Source organism: Gossypium arboreum, chromosome 12 (assembly GCF_025698485.1).
Source record: "Gossypium arboreum isolate Shixiya-1 chromosome 12, ASM2569848v2, whole genome shotgun sequence".
In the NCBI taxonomy this organism is placed as follows: Eukaryota; Viridiplantae; Streptophyta; class Magnoliopsida; order Malvales; family Malvaceae; genus Gossypium; species Gossypium arboreum.
The window spans coordinates 4,693,733-4,715,385 of NC_069081.1; the positions used below are offsets into that span (position 1 = coordinate 4,693,733).

General features: G+C 35.5%; 2 protein-coding genes and 1 long non-coding RNA gene across 4 annotated transcripts; all 3 read left to right on the forward strand.

Moving 5' to 3' along the window:
- Positions 1–11,515, forward strand: LOC108479615 (probable LRR receptor-like serine/threonine-protein kinase At1g07650). Of its 2 annotated transcripts, XM_017782327.2 has the most exons (23): positions 1–346; positions 623–806; positions 1,230–1,301; positions 1,394–1,462; positions 1,545–1,616; positions 1,709–1,780; positions 1,874–1,945; positions 2,037–2,108; positions 2,194–2,265; positions 2,417–2,488; positions 2,581–2,652; positions 3,229–3,297; positions 3,693–3,758; positions 4,141–4,206; positions 8,110–8,150; positions 8,254–8,630; positions 8,706–8,901; positions 9,306–9,452; positions 9,566–9,684; positions 9,790–10,000; positions 10,233–10,470; positions 10,743–10,893; positions 11,059–11,515. In XM_017782327.2, exons 1-23 carry the CDS (start codon positions 208–210, stop codon positions 11,416–11,418), a joined length of 3,009 nt encoding a protein of 1,002 aa, XP_017637816.2. In that variant the 5' UTR covers positions 1–207; the 3' UTR covers positions 11,419–11,515. The 2 variants fall into 2 exon arrangements, with proteins under 2 accessions (XP_017637816.2, XP_052879465.1); XM_053023505.1 differs by lacking the exon at positions 1–346 and having other exon boundaries at positions 739–806; positions 1,695–1,780.
- A 996-nt stretch (positions 11,516–12,511) lies between these two features.
- Positions 12,512–13,388, forward strand: LOC108478257 (embryogenic cell protein 40-like). The gene is made up of 2 exons (XM_017780695.2): positions 12,512–12,939; positions 13,050–13,388. The coding sequence occupies exons 1-2, from the start codon at positions 12,622–12,624 to the stop codon at positions 13,317–13,319; spliced, it is 588 nt and encodes a 195-aa protein (XP_017636184.1). The 5' UTR covers positions 12,512–12,621; the 3' UTR covers positions 13,320–13,388.
- A 1,266-nt stretch (positions 13,389–14,654) lies between these two features.
- Positions 14,655–16,228, forward strand: LOC128285233 (uncharacterized). Its single transcript, XR_008275685.1, has 2 exons — positions 14,655–15,261; positions 15,977–16,228. It is a non-coding gene; the product is annotated as an uncharacterized LOC128285233 (long non-coding RNA).
- Positions 16,229–21,653: the final 5,425 nt, after the last annotated feature.

Below are 21,653 nucleotides of genomic sequence, written 5' to 3' on the forward strand. Positions count from 1 at the left end.
TAAGTGGTAATTTTTTACTTCGGTGGACCTTTTTTGACGTGACATAGGACTTTTCTCAAACTTATCTTTTCCACATTTCCATCATTGAAATCATGAATTTCCTCATACACTTCAAAAGTTGGTTACTTAGAGCTGCATCAAAAGCTAACTTTTGAAGAGAAAATTGGTTTAGGTGAAAGAAGATTGCTTCATTTCACTAAGAGAAACATGGGCAGACTTGCTACACATCCTTCAACCATGAATATACTCTTTGGGCTCATGATTCTTACAGTCTTGATGCTCATTTGCATGGAACCAAACCAAGTTGAAGCCCAAGTGGAGCCGCCCTATCCTCCAGATTATGAAGGTAAGTTAGCACAGCTTTGCAACTTCTTTCTTGCTTCAGGTCGTGTTAAAGATGAACAGCATTTCTTTACTAGCTGATACTCTGTTCCAGTCCACTTTTCTTTTTATTGTTTCTTAACTAATCTCAACCAAACATTAAATTGCAGGTTTGGTTCATTTGAGTATGTACTTGAGTGTTTAGAATTATCCTGTGATTTGCTTGTAAATTTGTACCAACCCAATTCTACTTCCTCCAATTGCTTCTCAAAGATTTGTTCTTTTCTTTCTTGGTTTGCAGTAAGAGCTCTTCATGAGATAGCAACAGAACTTGGGAAGAAGGATTGGAATTACAATGAAAACCCTTGCAACAATAAGTCAAGTTGGTTTACTCCGCCGCCGCCAAATGTGCCAGAGGCCATTAACAACAGTACTGTCACCTGCAATTGCTCCTTCCCCAATGCTGAATGTCATATTGATGGCATGTAAGTCCTTACTGATCATAATAAAATTGATGCTTATTTTAATTTCCTTAACAATAGACAGCCCTCTTTCTTTTTATTTTCAGTATGTTAACTTTGATTTCTGTATCAGTGATTTGCTTTGCTTGAATTGTCCATTTTGATTTTAGCACTATGAAATTATTACCATAGGCAAATAGAGTAAGGGTGTGCCTCATTCAAGATGAATGGCTCTATGAGTATGGCTTCTAATTCGGATACAAGTTTATCCCAATTAATCATCTCAGTCATTATATAATATCAACACTGTCATTTTCTATCACTGAAAGGGGTCTTTGAATTCTTTTTCTGCAACAAAAATTTCTCTCCTAACTATTGTGTGAGAGAAAATATATCTGGAATTTTGAATTTGACATGCTTCTAAAAACTTTGTATTCATTGGAACAGCTATCTTTTGGGGCAGGATCTTGATGGTGTTCTACCACGCTCACTTGTCAAGCTATCACATATTAAAGTATTGTAAGAAAAAAGAATACAACTGATGATTTGACTCTTTACCCAGCAAATAAGCTTCTATCTTTCTTTATAACTCCTTTTTCTGTTGCTTTTAGGGTACTATATCTGAACTATCTTAATGGCACAATACCACGTGAATGGGCTGCTCTGAAGTTGGAGACACTGTAAGCTACTAGCGCATTTCATGTTTATCCTGTTCAGAAGAAGCTTATTTTCATTCAACTGACAGCAATGGATACATTTCAGGAATGTTGCTATGAACCGCTTATCGGGGCCAATTCCAAGCTATTTAGGAAACATAACCTCTCTAAAATATCTGTATGCCTCGCTTGCCTATGTTTACTTTAGCATTATTTCTTTCCTTTTTCCTTAAATGCATTATAATGTTTCTTTTAGTATTATATTTTCAGGAGCCTGGAGAACAACCTGTTTTCTGGAACTATTCCTCCCGAGTTTGGGAAATTGGTCAACCTGGAAAACCTGTTAGCCTTTCTTTTCGCTTTTAGATATTCGTGCATGACTTATCAGTCTACTTCTCTATGGTTGGCCTGATTTTGCCTCTTTCCTGAATTCAGTACTCTTAGTGCTAATTATCTCATCGGGAAGTTTCCCTCATTCCTGGCTACTCTGTCTAATATAAAAGAACTGTAAGTGTTTTCACTTTTCAACACTATCTAGTGTTTACTGTTAATAAGGATGGATTTGTTAATACCCTGCTTTTATGCATGGTATATGCAGTAGGATTAGCAGTAACAATTTCTCTGGTAAGATGCCCGACATTTTTCAAAGTTGGAAGCAACTTGAGAAATTGTAAGCACCTTTCTGTCTCAACAGCTTCTCTATAGCTCTTTATTGAAAGTTTTTTTGGTGATGATTTGAATTCTTTTGCTGACAGAGAGATTCAAGCTCGTGGTTTTGAAGGGCCAATTCCTTCAAGCTTAGCACTCTTGCATAACTTAGTGGAACTGTGAGTTTGTCTTGATCCCTTTAGATTTTGTAGCCCTTCATTTCTATTAATGATTTAACGTAATCTGGGTTCATTACAATGTAGATGCTAAAATTATTGAATTGGGGTCCTTTTCTATTTTAACAACTCTTTATAATGCTATATATTTCAGAAGGATCAGTGACTTACCTGGAGAGGGTTCAAAGTTTCCGAACTTAAAAAATATGAAAAACATGTATAGATTGTAAGTCATTCCAAGGCTTGCAAAATTCTTCAAGGTCATATTAATCCCTATTTTTTATAATTGTGCTGACATGATGGGGGCTCATAACGCAGGATATTACGTAGCTGCAACATATCTGGACCAATCCCTGATTACATATGGGAACTTTCGGGAATGCAAATTTTGTAATTTTTCTGTTCTTATTCATCTCATTTTTCAGTATTTAATTCAGTACTAGGAGCAATTGTGTGGATTTGCGGAAAAGGTTCGTCATGATATAAATGTACAATGTTAATGTGTACGAGCTCAGTTCTTCTGTGACTAATGTCTGTTTATGTTTCATATTTACAAAGATTTTTGTACAAATCCATGTAGAGACTAGAGCAGCAATCTACTTAGAGGTGTTTCATAATTTTGCACTCATTGTATCAATTGCCATATCACATTACGTAAAACGGTGCTAATGTTGACTGATTCTATAATATTTGTAGCGACATCTTCACCAGTTTAATGGAATACTATGATTTTTCATTCATTTTTTTTACAAGTTGAATATTTAGAATAGCGTACATGAATCTGCCATAATCAGCATCTTGAGAACTTCAACATCTAATATCTTGCTTGCTTTCCAAGAATTCTTTCTTCGTAAATGCACTCATCATATATTTTATGGATTTCAAATTTCCATTAATCAATCATTTTCAGAATTTATATTTGGATGTGCCTAAGAATTAGCTGTTTTTTTTTTCTATTTCTTCCAGAGATCTCAGCTTCAACAACTTGGAAGGTAACATTTCAGATACTGAAAGCCTTACAAAAACGCAATACATGTAAGTGCTGAGTTTTTAACATTTATTCATCCAAACCCCAGAATAACCAATCTGGAGAACACCTAGGTACATTATACTCTTGAAATAATACTCGGTCTAGGTAGATTTTTTATCATTTAATAAGATATTTATTGAAAAAGAAACAGTATTTAATCAAAAGTTCCTATTTTATTAGACTTTTTAATTCTTATGGTAATAGAAAACATTGTCATTTGTTTATTTTATCTGAACAATGTACATTTTGGAAAATCATGGATTACATCAAAATAAAACTCGCTTGCTCGTACTTTCACAACTTCAGAATCAGGAATCTGCATGCATTACTATCCTTGTATAAGACCTTTCAATATGGCTCCCATAGAAGCGCTTAATTGTGAACGTTGCTTACTGATTAGGTATCTGACACACAACTCGCTTAGTGGGCACATTCCAAATTGGTTGAGTATTAGAGACAGCCGCTAGTATGTCAACTATCTTTCTTTCTCTCTTTTTCTTTTTTCAATTTGATACATGATTATCTGTTATTTTCTGCATTTTGTTAACTGATTCTTCGAAGAATATTTGTAATATGATTTTTACTGGATTTGATCTTAAGTTATTTACAGCCACTTAAGGATTTTCTTCTTTTGACAATCTTAAAGGATATACTTCCAAACTACCTGTTTCTCTTCAAAAGATGCAAAATGACCCAAATTATCCATTTTGTAGTTGCTCAAGAGTACCATTCCTGGAAACATGTCCTGTGTTACTTATACCAGTTATAACATTGTTATTTTTAATCAAAGTCAATGTACCTTAATGTTTCAAGTCTAGTTAGTAATAATATATTATACTTTTTGGCAGCCAGATAGATCTTTCTTATAATAATTTTACTGAAAGCTCTGACTCGCCTTCTTGTCGGGAAAATCTGTAAGAAAAATTTCCTCTTGGCTTCCTATGCTGTGCACGTATTACTTTTGCAAATTTTTGTAAGATGTTTTGAAATATTAAACTGATTGGTCTGCTGCTTCATCAGAAATTTGTTCAAAAGCTTCTCAGGAGGCAAAACCCTGTAAGTTTGTGTTAGAATTAAGTGACCCAAATTCTTATTTAAATAAAATACGATGGAAAATAAAATAAAAGTAAAATCCATATAGAACTAGACTTCTTTTATTTTATTTTAGAATAAGGTTTTTAAACCTTATTAAACTCCATCTATTTTATATTGATTAGGATAAGGTGTTTCAATCCTACTAGAATATGGCTTTGCAAGCCTATAAATAGACATAGTCTATTCCTCTTGTATTTGAGTAAAAATTTTTCGACATAGTGAATTTTCTTCTCCTCTCGCCTGTGGTTTTTTCCGAAAGGGTTTCACGTAAAATTTATGTGTTCTTTATTTTATTTATTTTATTCTATTTTATTTTTCACAAATTGGTATCGAGCTTAGGTTATTCATCTCGATCACGGTAATGGCGTCTTTGAAGTATGAAATTCATTGTTGGATCGCAACACCAGATTTGCGTTGTGGCAAATTAAGATGCAAGCGCTTCTTGCACGATGGATCTAGAGGATGCCTCTGCTAGGATAGATAAGATGCCTTCGACATTAACGATGAAGAGAAGAAGCGTAAGGATCGAAAGGCATTAACACAATTACATCTGCATTTGTCCAACGAAATTTTGCGGGATGTGATGAAAGAGAAAACCGCCACGCATTATGGAAGAGGCTAGAACAAATATGTATGTCGAAAACTCTAACAAGCAAGTTGCATATGAAGCGGCGTCTTTATGCTCATCGTTTGGAGGAAGGTGCGTCATACACGAACACTTAACGGTGTTTAAAGAAATTCTCTCAAACTTGGAGGCCATGGAGGTTCAAGATGATAAGGAAGATCTAGGGTTGATTCTACTTTGTTCGTTGCCCTGTCTTATTCAACCTTTAGAGACACGATTTTATATAGCATGAGTCTCTCACAGTTGATGAGGTTTATGATTCTTTAACCTCGTATGATAAGATGAAGCATCTTGTGGTTAAACCCAACTCTCGGGAGAGGGTCTCATTGTTCGTGGGAGACAAAACCGGAATGTTAATGATGATCGTGGTAGAACACGAGAACGGAATCCTCGTGGTAAATCTAAGGGTAGATCGAAATCTTCAAACAGAGGTAAAACTTGCAACTTCGCAAGAAGAAAGGGCACATTAAATCTGAGTGCTATAAGCTACAAAATAAGATTAAAAGGGAGGTCATGAATCAAAAGGAAAACAAATGAAAAATTCGGTGAAGGCGATGTTGTAGAAGACTACGGCGATGGTGAACTTCTAGTTGCTTCATCAATGATTCTAAAGTGGCGAGGAGTGGATACTTGATTCAGTTGCACCTTCCACATGAGTCCCAATCGGGATTGGTTTACAACTTATGAAACAAAGATGTCTGAAGGTGTTGTTTTGATGGGAAATAATGCTTCATGTAAAATCGCGGTGTTGGAACAATTAAAGTTAAGATGTTTGATGGAGTTGTCGAATACTTAGTGACGTGCGGCATGTTCCGAATTGAAAAGAAATTTAATTTCGTTGAGTACTCTTGATTCAAAAGGGCAGATACACAAATGAAAGTGGGGTTTTAAAGATTTCCAAAGGGTCCTTTGTTGTGATGAAAGGGCAAAGAAAGATTGCCAAGTTATATGTTTTATGAGGTTCTCTCATCATATCGGTGATGCAATTGTCGCTTCCTCTTCCTTGTCGATGATGATATTACTAAACTTTGGCATATGCGCCTAGGGCATATGAGTGAGAATGGCATGGCGAAATTAAGCAAAGAGGACTTCTTAATGGGCAAGGAATTTGCAAACCGAATTTCGTGAAAGCACTGTGTTTTGGGAAGCAAAGAGAGTTCGATTCACTAGAGGAATCCATAACACGAAGGAAACGTTGGAGTATATCCATTCGATCTGTGGGGCCGTCCGAGTGCCTTCGAGAGGTGGAGCTAATTATATGCTAACCTTTATTGATGATTTTTCCAGAAAAGTTTGGGCGTTCTTCCTGAAGCAGAAAAGCGATGTGTTTTCCACATTTAAGTCTTGGAAAATTATGATTGAAAAACAGACGGGAAAACAGATAAAATACCTCCGTACAGACAATGGCTTAGAGTTCTGTTTTGATGAGTTTAATAGATTGTGCAAGTCAGAAGGGATCATGAGACACTTGACAGTTCGTCATACTCCACAGCAAAACGGCGTTGCAGAACGAATGAACAGAACGATCATGGAGAAGGTTCGATGTATGTTGTCAAATGCCAACTTACAAGTCATTTTGGGCGAAGCGACCTCTCTCGCATGTTTTTGATCAACCGATCTCCATCCGTTGCCATTGAGAAAAGACTCCACAAGAGGTATGGTGCGTAATCCCGCTAATTATTCGATTTAAAGATTTTTGGGTGTCCTGCGTATGCTCATGTTGATAATGGAAAATTGGAACCAAGATCCATTAAATGCGTTTTCTTGGTTATAAAGTGGTGTAAAAGGCTATAAGTTATGGTGTCCGAAAATAGAAAAGTTGTGATTAGCGAGATGTTTTTGATGAAACGCTATGCTACCTAACTTATCTCTTAAAGACTCTTCCAATAAAGAAAACCAAAAGCGGTGGAGCATCGATTAATACTGAATCAACTCCTCAAGCCAAGACAAAAATTGAGAATAGAGTTGCTTCTTCACCGCAATACTCTATCGCCAAAAACAGGACAAGAAGAGAAATTAAACCTCCAAAGAAGTATGCCGAGGTTGATCTAGTTGCTTATGCTTTAAATGTGGTGAAGATATAGATGCGAATCAAGAGCCATTTAATTATTCGAGGCGATTAGTGTGAAGACTCGAAAAGTGGATGTTTGCTATGCAAGAGGAGATGGAATCACTCCACAAAAACAGAACATGGGATCTTGTAAAACTTCCTAAAGGTAAAAAGGCATTCGTTGTAAATGGGTGTTTAAAAGAAAGAAGGGACTCAGGAGTTGAAGAACCCGGATATAAAGCAAGGCTTGTTGCAAAGGGTGACAATCAGTGCCATCTTTCTTACAAAAGATCAAATGTTTCATGAGAGAACAAAACACATTGATATTCGGTATCATTTTGTTCGTGATATTATTGCTCGTGGTGATATTGTTGTGAGCAAAATTAGCACTCATGAAAATCCTGCAGATATGATGACTAAGTCACTTCCTATAACCAAGTTTGAGCATTGCTTAGACTTGGTTGGTGTTCATTGTTGAAGTTAAACCCTTAAGGGTTTTTTGGAAGAGGTGAAGAACTTGTTTATTGAAAGTTCGCGATGAAGAACTTGTTCATTGAGAATTTGTGTCAAGGTGGAGATTGTTAGAATTAAGTGACCCAAATTCTTATTTAAATAAAATACGATGGAAAATAAAATAAAAGTAAAATCCATATAGAACTAGACTTCTTTTATTTTATTTTAGAATAAGGTTTTAAACCTTATTAAACTCCATCTATTTTATATTGATTAGGATAAGGTGTTTCAATCCTACTAGAATATGGCTTTGCAAGCCTATAAATAGACATAGTCTATTCCTCTTGTATTTGAGTAAAAAAATTTTTCGACATAGTGAATTTTCTTCTCCTCTGCCCGTGGTTTTTTTCCCGAAAGGGTTTCCACGTAAAATTTATGTGTTCTTTATTTTTATTTATTTTATTCTATTTTATTTTTCACAGTTTGTATCTTATTGAGCAAAAAAGTTGCCACTTTTTTAGTTATTTCTGTTCTTTCCCTTTTGATCCCTCATTAACAAGACTAATGCTCCTTTGCCTTACTACTCTGATGTAGAGGACTAGATAACTGCCTGAAGAACTTTCCTTGCTCAAAAGGTAATCTTTTTGCATTAAATGCACATCTGTAGACTCTAAAAACATGTTTCACAGTAAGATTTTATCCTGACCAACATTGAATGTATCTATTCATTCTTTATAGATTGGTATTCAGTAAATATAAACTGTGCTGGAGGAGCAACAGCTATTAATGGCATCGACTATGAGGGTGATGAAGACTTAGGAGGTCCAGCAAAATATTTTCCTCTCAGAGAGACTTGGGAAACTAGTAGCACGGGGCTTTTCTGGGATACCGATGTTACTTCAAGGGACTTTATAGCACAAAACGTTTCCATTCTCAGAATAAAGAACTCCGAGTTATACACAAGAGCACGCCTCTCTCCTCTTTCTCTGACATATTACTTCCGTTGCTTAGCAAATGGAAATTATACGGTTACACTTCATTTTGCGGAGATAGTTATCAGAGACAATAGATCCTATCAAAGTCTTGGAAGGAGGATATTTGATGTTTATGTCCAGGTATTCAATACTGTTATACATGAAGTGTAATTTGCATGTTACTGAAGCTGGTTTGATTAAATAAATTCCTTTCAGGAGAAACTAGAATTGAAAGATTTCAGTATTCAAAATGAGGCAAAGGGTGTCGATAAAGCGGTTTTAAGGAAAATTAAAACTGTTGTCAGCAACAAAACTTTGACAATACGCTTTCACTGGGCTGGGAAGGGAACAACTGCAACCCCAAGAAGAGGAACATATGGTCCCTTGATATCAGCTATTTCAGTAGACTCTGGTGAGATCTATAATTAAAAAAGCCATTCATTCTTCTTAGGTGCTTGCTCAATCTCTCTGTTATATTTGGGAACTTCTCTTAATTGTCAAATTTGTTTAATTCAAAGTGGATTAACATGTACATGATGTGAAGCAATAATGGAGTTGCCCATAAGTGTTGTCTGCATGGCATAGATTCTTGGCAGCTGAAGGTAGTAGAACCTTACTGTGAACTGACAGCATAAGACACAAGTTATGTGCTTAAATTTTCACAAAAGGAAACTTTAAGCATCCGATACCATCTTAAGTACTTAAATTGTCGGATAAGTCATAACATTTTTTACTGCCATATGCACATGCAGTGTTACTTCAGGAGATGAAGTTTGAGAATAACTGTTTGTACCTTTTCTTCCCTTTTGTTGGTAGATCACAAGCCTCGAGTTCTCAATTCATGGGAAAAGAATTTGAAGTTTGTAGTGGCAGCTGTTGTTTCTGTTCTGTGCCTGATTTTGGTAATCTTAGGCATTCTATGGCGGAAAGGCTATTTTCGACCCAAGCCATCAAAGGAACAAGGTACTCTAACAAACTTCAATCTACAATTTTATTCTCTGAAATAATTTCTCTTATGCATGTTTTTCAAGCTTATTGAATGTGTAATTCAATTGGTTCCCTCAATCTTGTCCAAGTCTTGAGGGGGTTAGATCTGCAGACTGGCTTTTTTACCTTCAGACAAATGCAAGCTGCTACAAACAACTTTGACGCTGCAAATAAAATTGGAGAAGGTGGTTTTGGGGCCGTCTACATGGTACCTGCATCACTTTGTTTTTCTTTACTGAATTTATGATGTTTAGGAGTATGCGTTATGTGATGAAATATATCACTAAAGTTCTATGTCATACTTCTGCTATAGGGCGAATTGCTTGATGGCACCATAATTGCGATTAAAAAACTTTCTTCTAAATCAAAACAAGGAGATCGAGAATTTTTGAATGAACTAGGCATGATTTCAGGATTACAACACCCGAATGTTGTTAGGTTGTATGGATGTTGTGTTGAGGGAATTCAGCTGTTGTTGGTATATGAATACATGGAAAATAATAGCCTTGCACGTGCTTTATTCGGTAAGCTTAATTTCCTAAACCTCTTTTATTCCCCCTTTCTTTGATGGTTCTGAAATTGGAACCATATAAGCAAGTGTTCTTCTCCTCCTTTGAACACTTTCATATCCCCACTAGAGAAGAAAATGGTGATGTTGATTTTATAACAGTTATAGAAAGAAAAGGTCTCAACACTATGTATTGACAACTGTATGATGAATTGAATTTTACTGGATTGGCCTGTGTCATTGAATAGGTCCTAAAGAAAGCCAGCTGAAATTAGACTGGCCTACTAGGCAGAAAATTTGTCTTGGCATAGCAAAAGGCCTAGCTTTCCTGCATGAGGAATCGAGTTTAAAAGTTGTACATCGAGACATCAAAACCACCAATGTGCTACTTGATGGCGATCTCAGTGCTAAAATCTCTGACTTCGGTTTGGCCAAGTTTGATGAGGAGGAAAACACCCATATTAGCACCCGAATTGCTGGAACTATGTGAGCTACTTCTTTCCCTCTGTTTTCATCTGCTGATCATCACTGCATAATTTAGTTGAACCTAACAAAGCAATAGATTTGTGAAGCTGCTACCAGCGTAGACAAAATAATACGTACATTCTTGAAACTGTAGTTTCTGCAAATAGAATGATGCATCAAATTTTAGACTATAAGCAATAAAAATGAGATCAAAGCCTCCAACTTTGCTTATGGGAAGGTGAACGAAGTTGATATGCATGAGAATGTTGCGCTTAAAGCTCCATTTTTTGCAGAGGATACATGGCCCCTGAATATGCATTATGGGGCTATCTCACCTTCAAGGCAGACGTTTATAGTTTTGGGATTGTTGCATTAGAGATCGTTACTGGGAAGAACAATACAAAATACCGACCTGAAGAGGATTATGTATGCCTTCAAGATTGGGTAAGATATGATCCGTGTTTCAAGTTATAATTTGACAATATCATCATAGAAATATCCATGTAGTTGTAACTGACTCTGATGGGTGAGTTAAACCTGTGCAAATTCATTAACGCCTTTCTCCAGTTAATTAATCTAATTTTGTATTATGTCATCAATCTATTTCAGGCTCTTGTTTTACAACAAAAGGGAAACTTAATGGAGCTGGTGGATCCAAGGTTGGGGACGGAGTTCAATGAAGAAGAGGCAATTAGGATGACAAAAGTAGCCTTACTCTGCACTAATTCATCCCCAGCACTTAGACCAACCATGTCTGAAGTTGTAAACATGCTTGAAGGTCGAACCCTGGTTCCTGAATTAATCTTGGACCCAAGTATATTTGCTGATGAGTCGAGATTCGGAGCAGTAAAAGACCAATTTAATCGAATGCAATCTCAGAGTAGTAAAACCACCACGATTACTCAGTCATCGGATTCAACTTCAACAGCATTGCTTGGCTCTTCCTCAACACTTGTTGAACATCAATGAAATTCAAAGCAAACTTGATATAGTTATTATAATTAACTTGTTTTTATTGGATTGAATTGAGTTTCACTTAATTTAAATTAATTTTAAAATTTTAAAATACTTTTGTAATATAATTTAAATTTTTATTAATTAAAAACATTTCTGTTATCATAAAATATTTAAAATTAAATAAAAATAAAAATTGTTTAAGTAAAAAAATATTTAATTACTATTCAGGCCAAAATAAAATTAAACTCAATAAAAATAAATCTAACCAAATATTAGCTTAATCGGCTTGACCGCTTTGAATCAGTTTATTATTTAAAAATAATAAAAATAAAATTACTAATATTTATTTTATTATTTTTAAACCATAAAATAATTAATTCTCAACTACTATGATACCCTTCTTTGCTTCTGCTTCATGATTTACTGTTTTGTCTTTATACCAATTGAATTATAAATTTATTTTGAAAAATAAATGAATTACAAGTATATTAATTTATAACGAATGATCAGTTCTATGTGTTATATAAAAGTAATTGTAATTATTCAAAAGAATTTGACAAATATAAAGAAAAATATTATAAATTACTTTAATTTGTAGCACACATTTAACCATTCCTACAATCCAAGAAGTAGGAAATATTACAAACAATCAAATAAATTAAAATTTGGAATGTTATACCAATAAAATTAACAATATTGCTGAATTTAATTTGAAAATTAGATTAAATTTTAAAAATAAAAATAAAAATTTAAATTTAAAACTTAGAGGATGTTTAAAAAGAATTAACCAACACTAATATCATACTATAATATTTTTTCAAATATCTACTAAACCAATAATTAATTTTCTGCATTCCATGAGGCTAGGTAAAGAAAAACATCAACGTACATGTGTGAAAGAAGGAAGGGCTTACCAGTTTAGGTTTTTATCACGGCCTTACCTGGCCTCCTGCCTCCCACATCTGAGTTACACGTGTCTGATCGGTTATATAACGTGGCGATATGTGAATGCATCATCTGTGAACGCCTCGCCATCTGTAAAAAAACCTATGTTGCATGCAAAAACGTACTCTTCCCACCGACTTTGGATTTTCCTTTTTATACTGTACCTCATTGTTTAGTTGTCAAATACTGTTGTATCTCCACTACTAGTCAACTTCTTCTTCTTTTTACTTTCCTTTTGGCTTTTCTTGTCGTACAACAAAAGAAAAAAAAATGTCTGATTTAAGAGATGTGCACGGCAACCCCATTCCACTTACTGACGAGCATGGCAACCCCGTTCAATTGACTGATGAACGTGGTAACCCCGTTTACGTCTCTGGTGTAGCCGCCAAGCAGACAGATATGTATGGTGGTCAGATGGGATATGATCCCACTCTTTCCGCCGCAGCTGAGTATCAGCAGCAGCAGCAGCTGCGGCCTCAGTACCTGCAGCAGGAGGAACAGCAGCCGCAGTATCAGCCACAGCACATGCATTACGAGGTTTCCACCACAGAAGAGATTCAGCGCTCCAACGCCTCCAGCCCTAGCTCGGTGAAGAAAACCACCTCATATCATCTATAAAATTATTTATATTGATGATGACAGTTCAGGGTTTTGGCTGTATTTTGATTATATATAAAATAACTGCGTTTTTTTTTTAGTCTGAGGACGATGGGATGGGCGGTAGAAGGAAGAAGAAAGGGATAAAGGAGAAAATAAAGGAGAAACTAACGGGTGGAAAGCATAAGACGGAGGCGGGGGAAGAGGGGCAATCACAAACCGTAACCTACGTTGCCAAAACCAGAATCACAACAACCAGCAACGCAACAACGCCGCCGCCTGAGGAGCACTACCACCACCATGATCAACATGAGAAGAAGAGTATGATGGAGAAGATAAAGGAAAAATTGCCTGGTCATCACAGCCATTGAAGAGCTAGCCATGAATAATTTGGATGATGTTGTTGTGTAGTAATTAATAAAATGCATGGTTTCCATGAATTTATGCTTTTGATCTTTTGTGAAGTGTGATGATATGTAATAAATATTCAATTACTAGCACTTGTGTTGTTTTTCTTGCCCATTCCGTCAAAAGCTTTCTCTGACTCCAGTTCTTTTAATCCTTTGTTTTGGTTGATAATTAATCGCCAATATGTTCCCCTTCATAACTTCCAAGTTTAAGACTGTCCCAATCCTCAACGAGTTTCTCCCAACCTTAACCAACGATCCTATATTAAACTTCAAGTTTAAGTGTATTAGTTGACCATTTGACCCTTTGATTATTTACTTTTAAGTAGTTAAATAGTTAATGATTGATTTAAGCACGGCTTCTTTAGTAACTAACAATGTTACACGTTTCTTCATTTTCACATGGTAACGAAGTTGTCTTTCGGAAGAAGTACGAGGAAGATTGAGCTTCAAAAGGATTCATAGAATTTTACTTGGTGAAAGAAAGTAAAAATTGAGAGAGTATTTTTTTTAAATGATTTCTATTAATATTCATTAATAAAGAAAAGCATAATGCCAATACATATACCAATCATAAGCTGGTCAGTTTAGACAGGTTTCACTTACTATTTTTAGGCTTTATTGTAACTTGCACAACTTGTACATAACAACTTACAAATCACAATTTGTACAATTAGGAAAGCTGATCTATCAATCTTATAAGCACCGAATGCATTAAATATATTACCTACTTAGTTTTAATTTAACTAAGTTACAAAATATTACTTAAAGTAAAAAAATGAAATTGAAATTGAACAGTGGCATCAACTTCAGTAACTGCATGTACTTCATTCAAAAATATTATAGCACGCATACGTGTTGCATCATACTTACATGCTGTATGTACTTCATCCGGAGATATCTTGATCTTCCAGCTTGATCTTCAACATTTCATCCGTATGACTTGTGTTGCATGGTCTGCTCCTTGATTGCTTTATTTGCTGCATGCAAACCAACTTCAAAAAGTTACAATTGAAGGTATTAAGGTTCATTCATGGCATAGACATCAGAGTTTGTGGATGATCTAGAACATGAGGCTAAGAGCACACTGCTCTTGCAAAAATTTCTAATGGAAGGGTCAATGTTTTTTTTAGACGACAAAAATTCTTGCAGTGGAAACAGTAAGTACTTCTCATAGTTAGATGGTATTGAGGGAAGTAGGTCTAAGCCTATTCCACCGAAGTATGTTCTTAAGGCCATGGGTGAAGAAATTGTCTTGTATGTATAACAAGATTGAACACTTGCATCTTATAGTTGCCATCAACTGTGAGTTCTGATCATATCCTTCCAGGGAAGGTCAGAGACTTAGACATTGATTTGATCCACGTTGATGCTACTTTTTTCAACTCATTCAACAAGGAGAGTCATGCACTTTCACTGCAAGTTGGGGGCTATGCAAAGAGGAGATTGCTGATGCTAGATTATGTTTTCTCAAATTAAAGAAATTTGTGATACATTGACTATTTGTGGCAACTCAATCCCTAAGGTTGAGCAAATAGAGACGATCTTGTCCTGAATGGCCTACCTCAAAAGTTTGATTCATTAATGGCCATAATTAATACAAGTAGAGAACCTTAGACTTTTCAGCGTGTTGTATTCGTTTTGATTTATGCTTAATCAAGGTTGAAAATTCTTGTGAGATTGCCACTGGCAATCAACACTGATTCACTCTAGTTTTCAACCTTTTATGGTGAACACTGTGGATCGACATCACAGGATGCCATGTCCTTATTCTCAGTTTTTTTTTGCAAGGGTAGAGGTGTTACAATTCACAACATCTTCAATGGGAGTTATGTGGTAAGATGGGCTATCTAGTGGATCGATGCTTTCACAGGTTTAATCACCCTTACCTTAGGGTCACTTTCAGGTTCGTGCACCTGTTTCAGTGAATATATAGTTACTTAAAAACTCTTGTATATGTTGATTCTTGTCACTTTTATTTGGAAACTGATGTGGATGATAAGGTAGCTCCTATCACATAAGGCAATAAGGTTGTTGCTCAGGTGAATTCAATGATTTTATCCTCAAATGGCAGAGCTGATGGGAGTTGGTATCCACATTCTAGGGCCACTCATCATGTGATGAATGATTTCTTGAAGCTCATTATTAGTGACAAGTACATAGGCACAGGTAATTAGGGGGTGTAGCAAAGGGGTAGGCAGGGGTTCCCAGGTTAAATGAAATTTTTTTTCCTTAAGTCCCTCTCAAACATTATATCATCGTATTTAAGCTCTTTAGTTCTTAATTAAATGAAAAATGTTTAATTTTGGCCCCTCCAAAAAAAAAATTTAATTATTTTAGCTTTGACCCCTCCAAAGATTTATAATTCTATCTCAGACCCTTTGACCTCTCCAAAGATTTATAATTCTATCTCAGACCCTTAAAGTAATATTTCTGGCTTTGCCTGACGAGTAACGTTGATGATGTTCTAGTCTTACCATAACTAATATAAGATCTTCTACTAGACATGTTCTCGAGTTTTTTTGTTAGATCATTTACTGCATGTGCCGCCTATTACTAAAAATATTCTCTAAAGATAATTTCGTTTATTTGAATTTCACCCTACCTATTGTTTTGTTAAGGATGAAAAATCAAGTGAAATTCTACTAAGACATGTGGCGCTTGATGGACTCCATAAGTTTGGGACGTTGGATGAGGCTGATGGTTCGTATACAAATGATGCTGACAGAGACTACACTAAAGCAAAATGTGGATTAAGTACCAGTAATGAGCAGTTACATTGGATGTGTATGTTGGAAGCGTAATCGACACTCAAAATCAAATTAATTTATTACTCACAAATATATAAGAAAGAAAACTTACAGATATATAAATTTTAGTCTCTAGTTGCTGCTAGTTTTTTACTTACGCCACCAGTTCTTTCTCAACACTCACACACTTTATTTTTACTCTATACTAGATGTTGCTGGATTTCTATCTCTCACACTTATTTTTTCTCACTTTCAACACACATTAATATACGAAATATATATATATATATATAAACATAGTTTACTGCCTTAGTGATACTTATCACTAAGTATAACATGAAACTTCCAGCAGGGTTATCCTTTGTGAGTTCCAAGCCAATTTGTAAACTTGCAGGCCACTTTGCAATCAATTTAAAAGCCACGTTTTGTAAAGTTTCAGTCCAATTTGAATAGCAACACTTGGCTTCAATTTTTTGCCAGCTTTGAAAGTTGGTTTGACTTCAATATTTCCTCTCGAACCGAGCTTTCATTCTAAGTTTTTTTTTGAGTTTATAAAATATGTCCGCTTTTAATGGTTTCGTAAAAATGTCTGTTAATTGATTTTCCGTTTTGTAGTAGATTACTTTATATTTTTACTCTTTACTTGCTCTTGAATAAAATGATATTTTGTATCAATATGTTTGTTACAACTATGAGACACCAAAGTCTTCGCAAGAGATATTGTAGACTTGTTGTCAACATAAATTGTAATTGAATCTTCTTGTATAATAAACAATTCACCCAAAATATTCTTTAACCAAACGTGCATGTCGCAACAACCATGTATTCTACTTCACATGTTGAGATGGCTACTATTTGTTGCTTTTTCGATGACCATGAAAATGTCACAGAACCAATATGAAATAAATATCCCACTGCGTACATGATGTCTAGCCGATTGATAGTCAAATACCTTAAATTTCCAACGATACTTTTAAACAACATTGAATTTACTGGCTCTCTAGATGAATCAACACTTAATTTCATGCTTGGTTTTGCTGACGTGGCTACCGGCTTGCAATCTTTCATTCTGAATTTTCTTAAAATCTCTTCTGCATACTTCTTTTGAGACATAAATATTCCATCTTTCATTTGTTTCACTTTAACTCCAAGAAAGAATGACATTTCACTAATATCTGTCATTTCAAATTCTTTAGTCATAACTTTTTTAAAGTCATTGAACATATTTGAATTGTTTCATGTGAAAATCATATCATCCACGTATAAGCACATGATCATATGATGTCACCAACTCCATTTTTCTTTGTATATAGGGCATGATCGTATGGGCTTTTCATGAACCCGTTCTTCTAAAAGTATTCATCTATTCTTGTGTTCCATGCTCTCGAGGCTTGCTTTAGTCTATATAATGCTTTCTTCAAGCGATAGACTTTGTCTTCTTGTCCTTGTTTGCTATAGCAATTAAGGGTTGCTGACTTCACGTCCATCTGATAAATCTTCCATTTATTTTAAGCTACAATTGTAACATTCCTAACTCGTATTCGGAACGTATAATAGACATTTCATATAATTTCTCAATCATATCAGAATTCAGTCACATCGTCCCTTATGTAAGCCCTCGAGGCCCAAAACATCATTAGAATCAAATCGGAACTAAAATTTGTATTCAAAGAATTTTTTGCAAAATCTCAAAATTTTTCCAAGATACAGAGGACACACGCCCGTGTGGTCAGGCTGTATGGCTCAAACTGCCGTTTCCCATCCCGTGTATGTACCCATGTAACTCTCTGACTTAGGTCACACGGCCAAGTCATACACCCGTGTGCTAGGCCGTGTGTAGGTGCAGGGGTCACACGGCCAAGCCACACGCCCGTGTGCCAAGCCGTGTGATCTTGAGCATTTTGTTCTGGAATTTCAAAGATGCAGGGGACACACGGCCAATTCACACGCCCGTGGGCTAAGCCGTGTGTAAGACACACGCCCGTATCTCTGCCCGTGTGGACGAAATATGGCTACCCAAACTTGTTTTCCACCTGCATTAATACTTTAACACATTCATAAATCAATACCAAACACTCAAATCAAGCCAAACCCAAGTTTAATACATGTCATAACACCTCATATGTCCAAGTACTCAATCTTACCTAATTGTTCATATAAACATATATGTATTTTTCATCAATCATGTTATCTCAAATCACTCCTCAAAATGCCTATGTGAATTTTTATCATTCATCCACTTCAATCCATATCAAACATATTAAGACCTTATATATATATATATATATATATATATATATATATATATATCAAACTATATCAACTACAAGCCATGTAAATGGCTAGATTCAACTCAATATTTACAAGCCATCATTGACCAAATTTAGCCTATACATGCCATTATAATCAAAATGTAGTCTACTATATATATATATATATATATATATATATATATATATATATATATATATATATAAAACAAGCCGATAGATAGTGTGTAATGTAACACCCCTTACCCGTAGCCGAGAGCGGGACAAGGTACGAGGCATTGCAGAACATAAACAGGATATTTCCAGAAAATACGGGTCATAAAATTTCATTCCAAATTAAAATCGACCAAATAAAATCATTTTGTTCTTATCATGGACCTACGAGGTCCAAAACATACCTTAGAAGTAAGTAACCCAGAACTAAACCGAGAACTTAAGAAAATTCTAAAAATGTCTCTAGATTTAAGCCTCACATGCACGTGTGGAGGCAATGCACACGCCCGTGTGCTTTGGGACACGCCCGTGTCCCTTACCCGTGTGAAATTAATTAAATTTATTTTTCATTTTAAACCTACAGGGGTTTGCACACAGCCGAGCACACGCCCATATCCCTGGCCCGTGTCCCTCACACGGCCTAGACACGCCAGTATCATTGCCTGTGTCCAAAAACCTAGACATTCTGTTTATGACGTTATCATTCATTTAGGGGCACACGGCCAAGGCATACGCCTGTGTGCTAGGCCGTGTCCTCCACACGGCTGAGACACACGGCCGTGTCTCTGCCCGTGTGTTTACTACCATGCATACTAACTTAAAAATTTTCGGTGCAGGGGACACACGGCCATTCAACACGCCCATGGGGCAGACCGTGTGTCACACACGGCTTAGACACATGCCCGTGTGTCTACCCATGTAGATATTTTTAGAGGCTATTTTCCAAGCCAATAGTCACCCTCAATCACTTATATATTCAAACACATTTTATAACATGCAACACGACATATTTGTGTACTCAAACATTCCACACTATGACACTCTCACATATTCAAAATGTCATTTTATTGCACACTCATTTGCTACACCATTTAAAAGTATTCCGCACCAATTTCATGCATTATTAAACTTGTTACCATAACTTCAATTTGTGTATTCATGCACATAGTCCTTTTAAAATATTAGGTCATCCCTTATCCTTTAGCACCAGATTTATACTTTACCATACATTCATCGACCAACCACACATCATATCATTATCATGCATTCACCAAGCAATAACATGTCCTACTATCAAAACACTAGCACATGCATGGGTAATTAGATTACAACCCAATTGATCAAGTATGAGCTATATCACATGGCCATTACAAAATGAATCATCATTATCATAAGCCTTCACAAATTGGCAAAATAACACGACACATACCACAAAATGACCAAGTTTCTAATACATGCCATACTCAAAATAATGATTTCACTATACCCAATAGTCTTTTGATAGTGTGATCGAGTACTCCGATAGCTTCCGATCCTCGAGCTAGCTTGGCGGAACTACAAAGGAAGGAAAAAGAGAAGGGAGTAAGCATTAAAGCTTAGTAAGTCACATACAAATAATATGCAATAGTGGTAAACAATTAACATGCAAAAACATGATAATATATACATAAAGATTATTCTTTTATTCAAACCTCTTTGCTTACTCGTCATATACACACATATATATACTTGCTCATCGTAAACCGATCTTTATTAAGGCATTACTTATAGGTTTAGCATACATACCTGTACTCATCGTAAGTATCTGTAACCATACCTTTTTCATATGTCCTACTCGGGACTCTTATTACATTCTTTACAATACCCGTTGAACATTCAAAATACTATTGGATACACGAGAACCTTGCACATAAGTGCCTCATATACAAACGTAGTCGAAGCTACCACATAACATGTAACACATCCATAATGAACTCGGACCTCTCAATGAGCTCGGATGTTACATGAATCGCATCCACCATGAACTCAGACCTCTCATCGAGCTCAGATGCTTACATCCATAATAATCTCGGACCTCTCAACGAGCTCGGATGCTATATACCTCCCAAACCCAGACCACTCAACGAGTTTGGACTTCTTAGTTCCTAGTGACATGTCACTTGTATCCTAAACTATTCCTACAGTTCAAACGGGATTTTGCCTCACTTGCATATAGTATCTCTATCGTACTAGCTCGTAACATCGTAAATCACGACCATAATAAAATTCATGCTTTCATAACAGTCAATAAGTATATAATTCATAATTACAGTAAAAAAATTATTACATTATATTTAAAGCATTTAAAACATATTACCATACCACATTATTTGCAAATGTACTTACCTTGGTACAAAACGATGATAATCGAGCCTAGTCGTCGTATTCTTTATTCTTTCCTCGATCAAGTCCCGATTCACGTTTTTCTTGATCTATAATGCCAAATTTAACTTATTTATTATTCACATTATTCAAACGGGTCCATAAATCATACTTTTGAAAATTTTCATTTTGACCCCTAAACTTTTACATATTTATGATTTAGCCCCTAAGCTCGTAAAATGAAATGCATGCATTTTCCTGTTTACCCAAGCTTGGCCGAACCTTTTCTATGCTTATATCAGCCCATATTTTCTCTTATTTCACATTATTATTACTCACTTTTTCACTTTTACAAACAAGTCCTTCATTTAGGTGTTTTCATTAAAAATCACTTAATAAAATATGTTCATCATGTATCAGACATTCATATTCCTCCATTAATCATCAAAATACAAATATGTCATGTATGGATCAATTTTCATACATGAAACCTAGCTCAAAATATAGCTAGAAATGGGTAGACCATGTGACCGGAACTTCAAAAATATAAAGAACATTAAAAACGAGGCTAGGGAACACTTACTATTGAGCTTAGAAATGTTGAACAAAACCCTAGCTATGGTGTTTTGTGATTTTCGGTAGCCAATGAGGAAGATGGACACATTTTTGGTTTATTTTCCCTATAATTACCTAATGACCAAAATGCTCTTAGGGTTTCTCTTTCCAATTCTTTTCTATGCATGTCCATTTTTGTCCAAAATTTTAGAAATTGGTCAAATTGCTAATTTAGACCTTCTAATTCATAAGCTAATGCAATTTCATTCTTAAAGCTTCTAGAATGCAAGTTTTGCGCTTTATTCAATTTGGTCCCTAAAATGCAATTAGACATTTTATGCATAGAATTTCTTCATGAAACTTTTACA

Coding starts and splice junctions, on each gene's coding strand:
- LOC108478257 (XM_017780695.2), top strand. CDS start 12,622: ATGTCTGATTTAAGAGATGTGCACGGCAACCCCATTCCACTTACTGAC. Junction 12,940..13,049: donor ACGCCTCCAGCCCTAGCTCG/GTGAAGAAAACC, acceptor TTTTTTTTTTAG/TCTGAGGACGATGGGATGGG.
- LOC108479615 (XM_017782327.2), top strand. CDS start 208: ATGGGCAGACTTGCTACACATCCTTCAACCATGAATATACTCTTTGGG. Junction 2,109..2,193: donor TGGAAGCAACTTGAGAAATT/GTAAGCACCTTT, acceptor TTTTGCTGACAG/AGAGATTCAAGCTCGTGGTT. Junction 3,759..4,140: donor AGTATTAGAGACAGCCGCTA/GTATGTCAACTA, acceptor ACTTTTTGGCAG/CCAGATAGATCTTTCTTATA.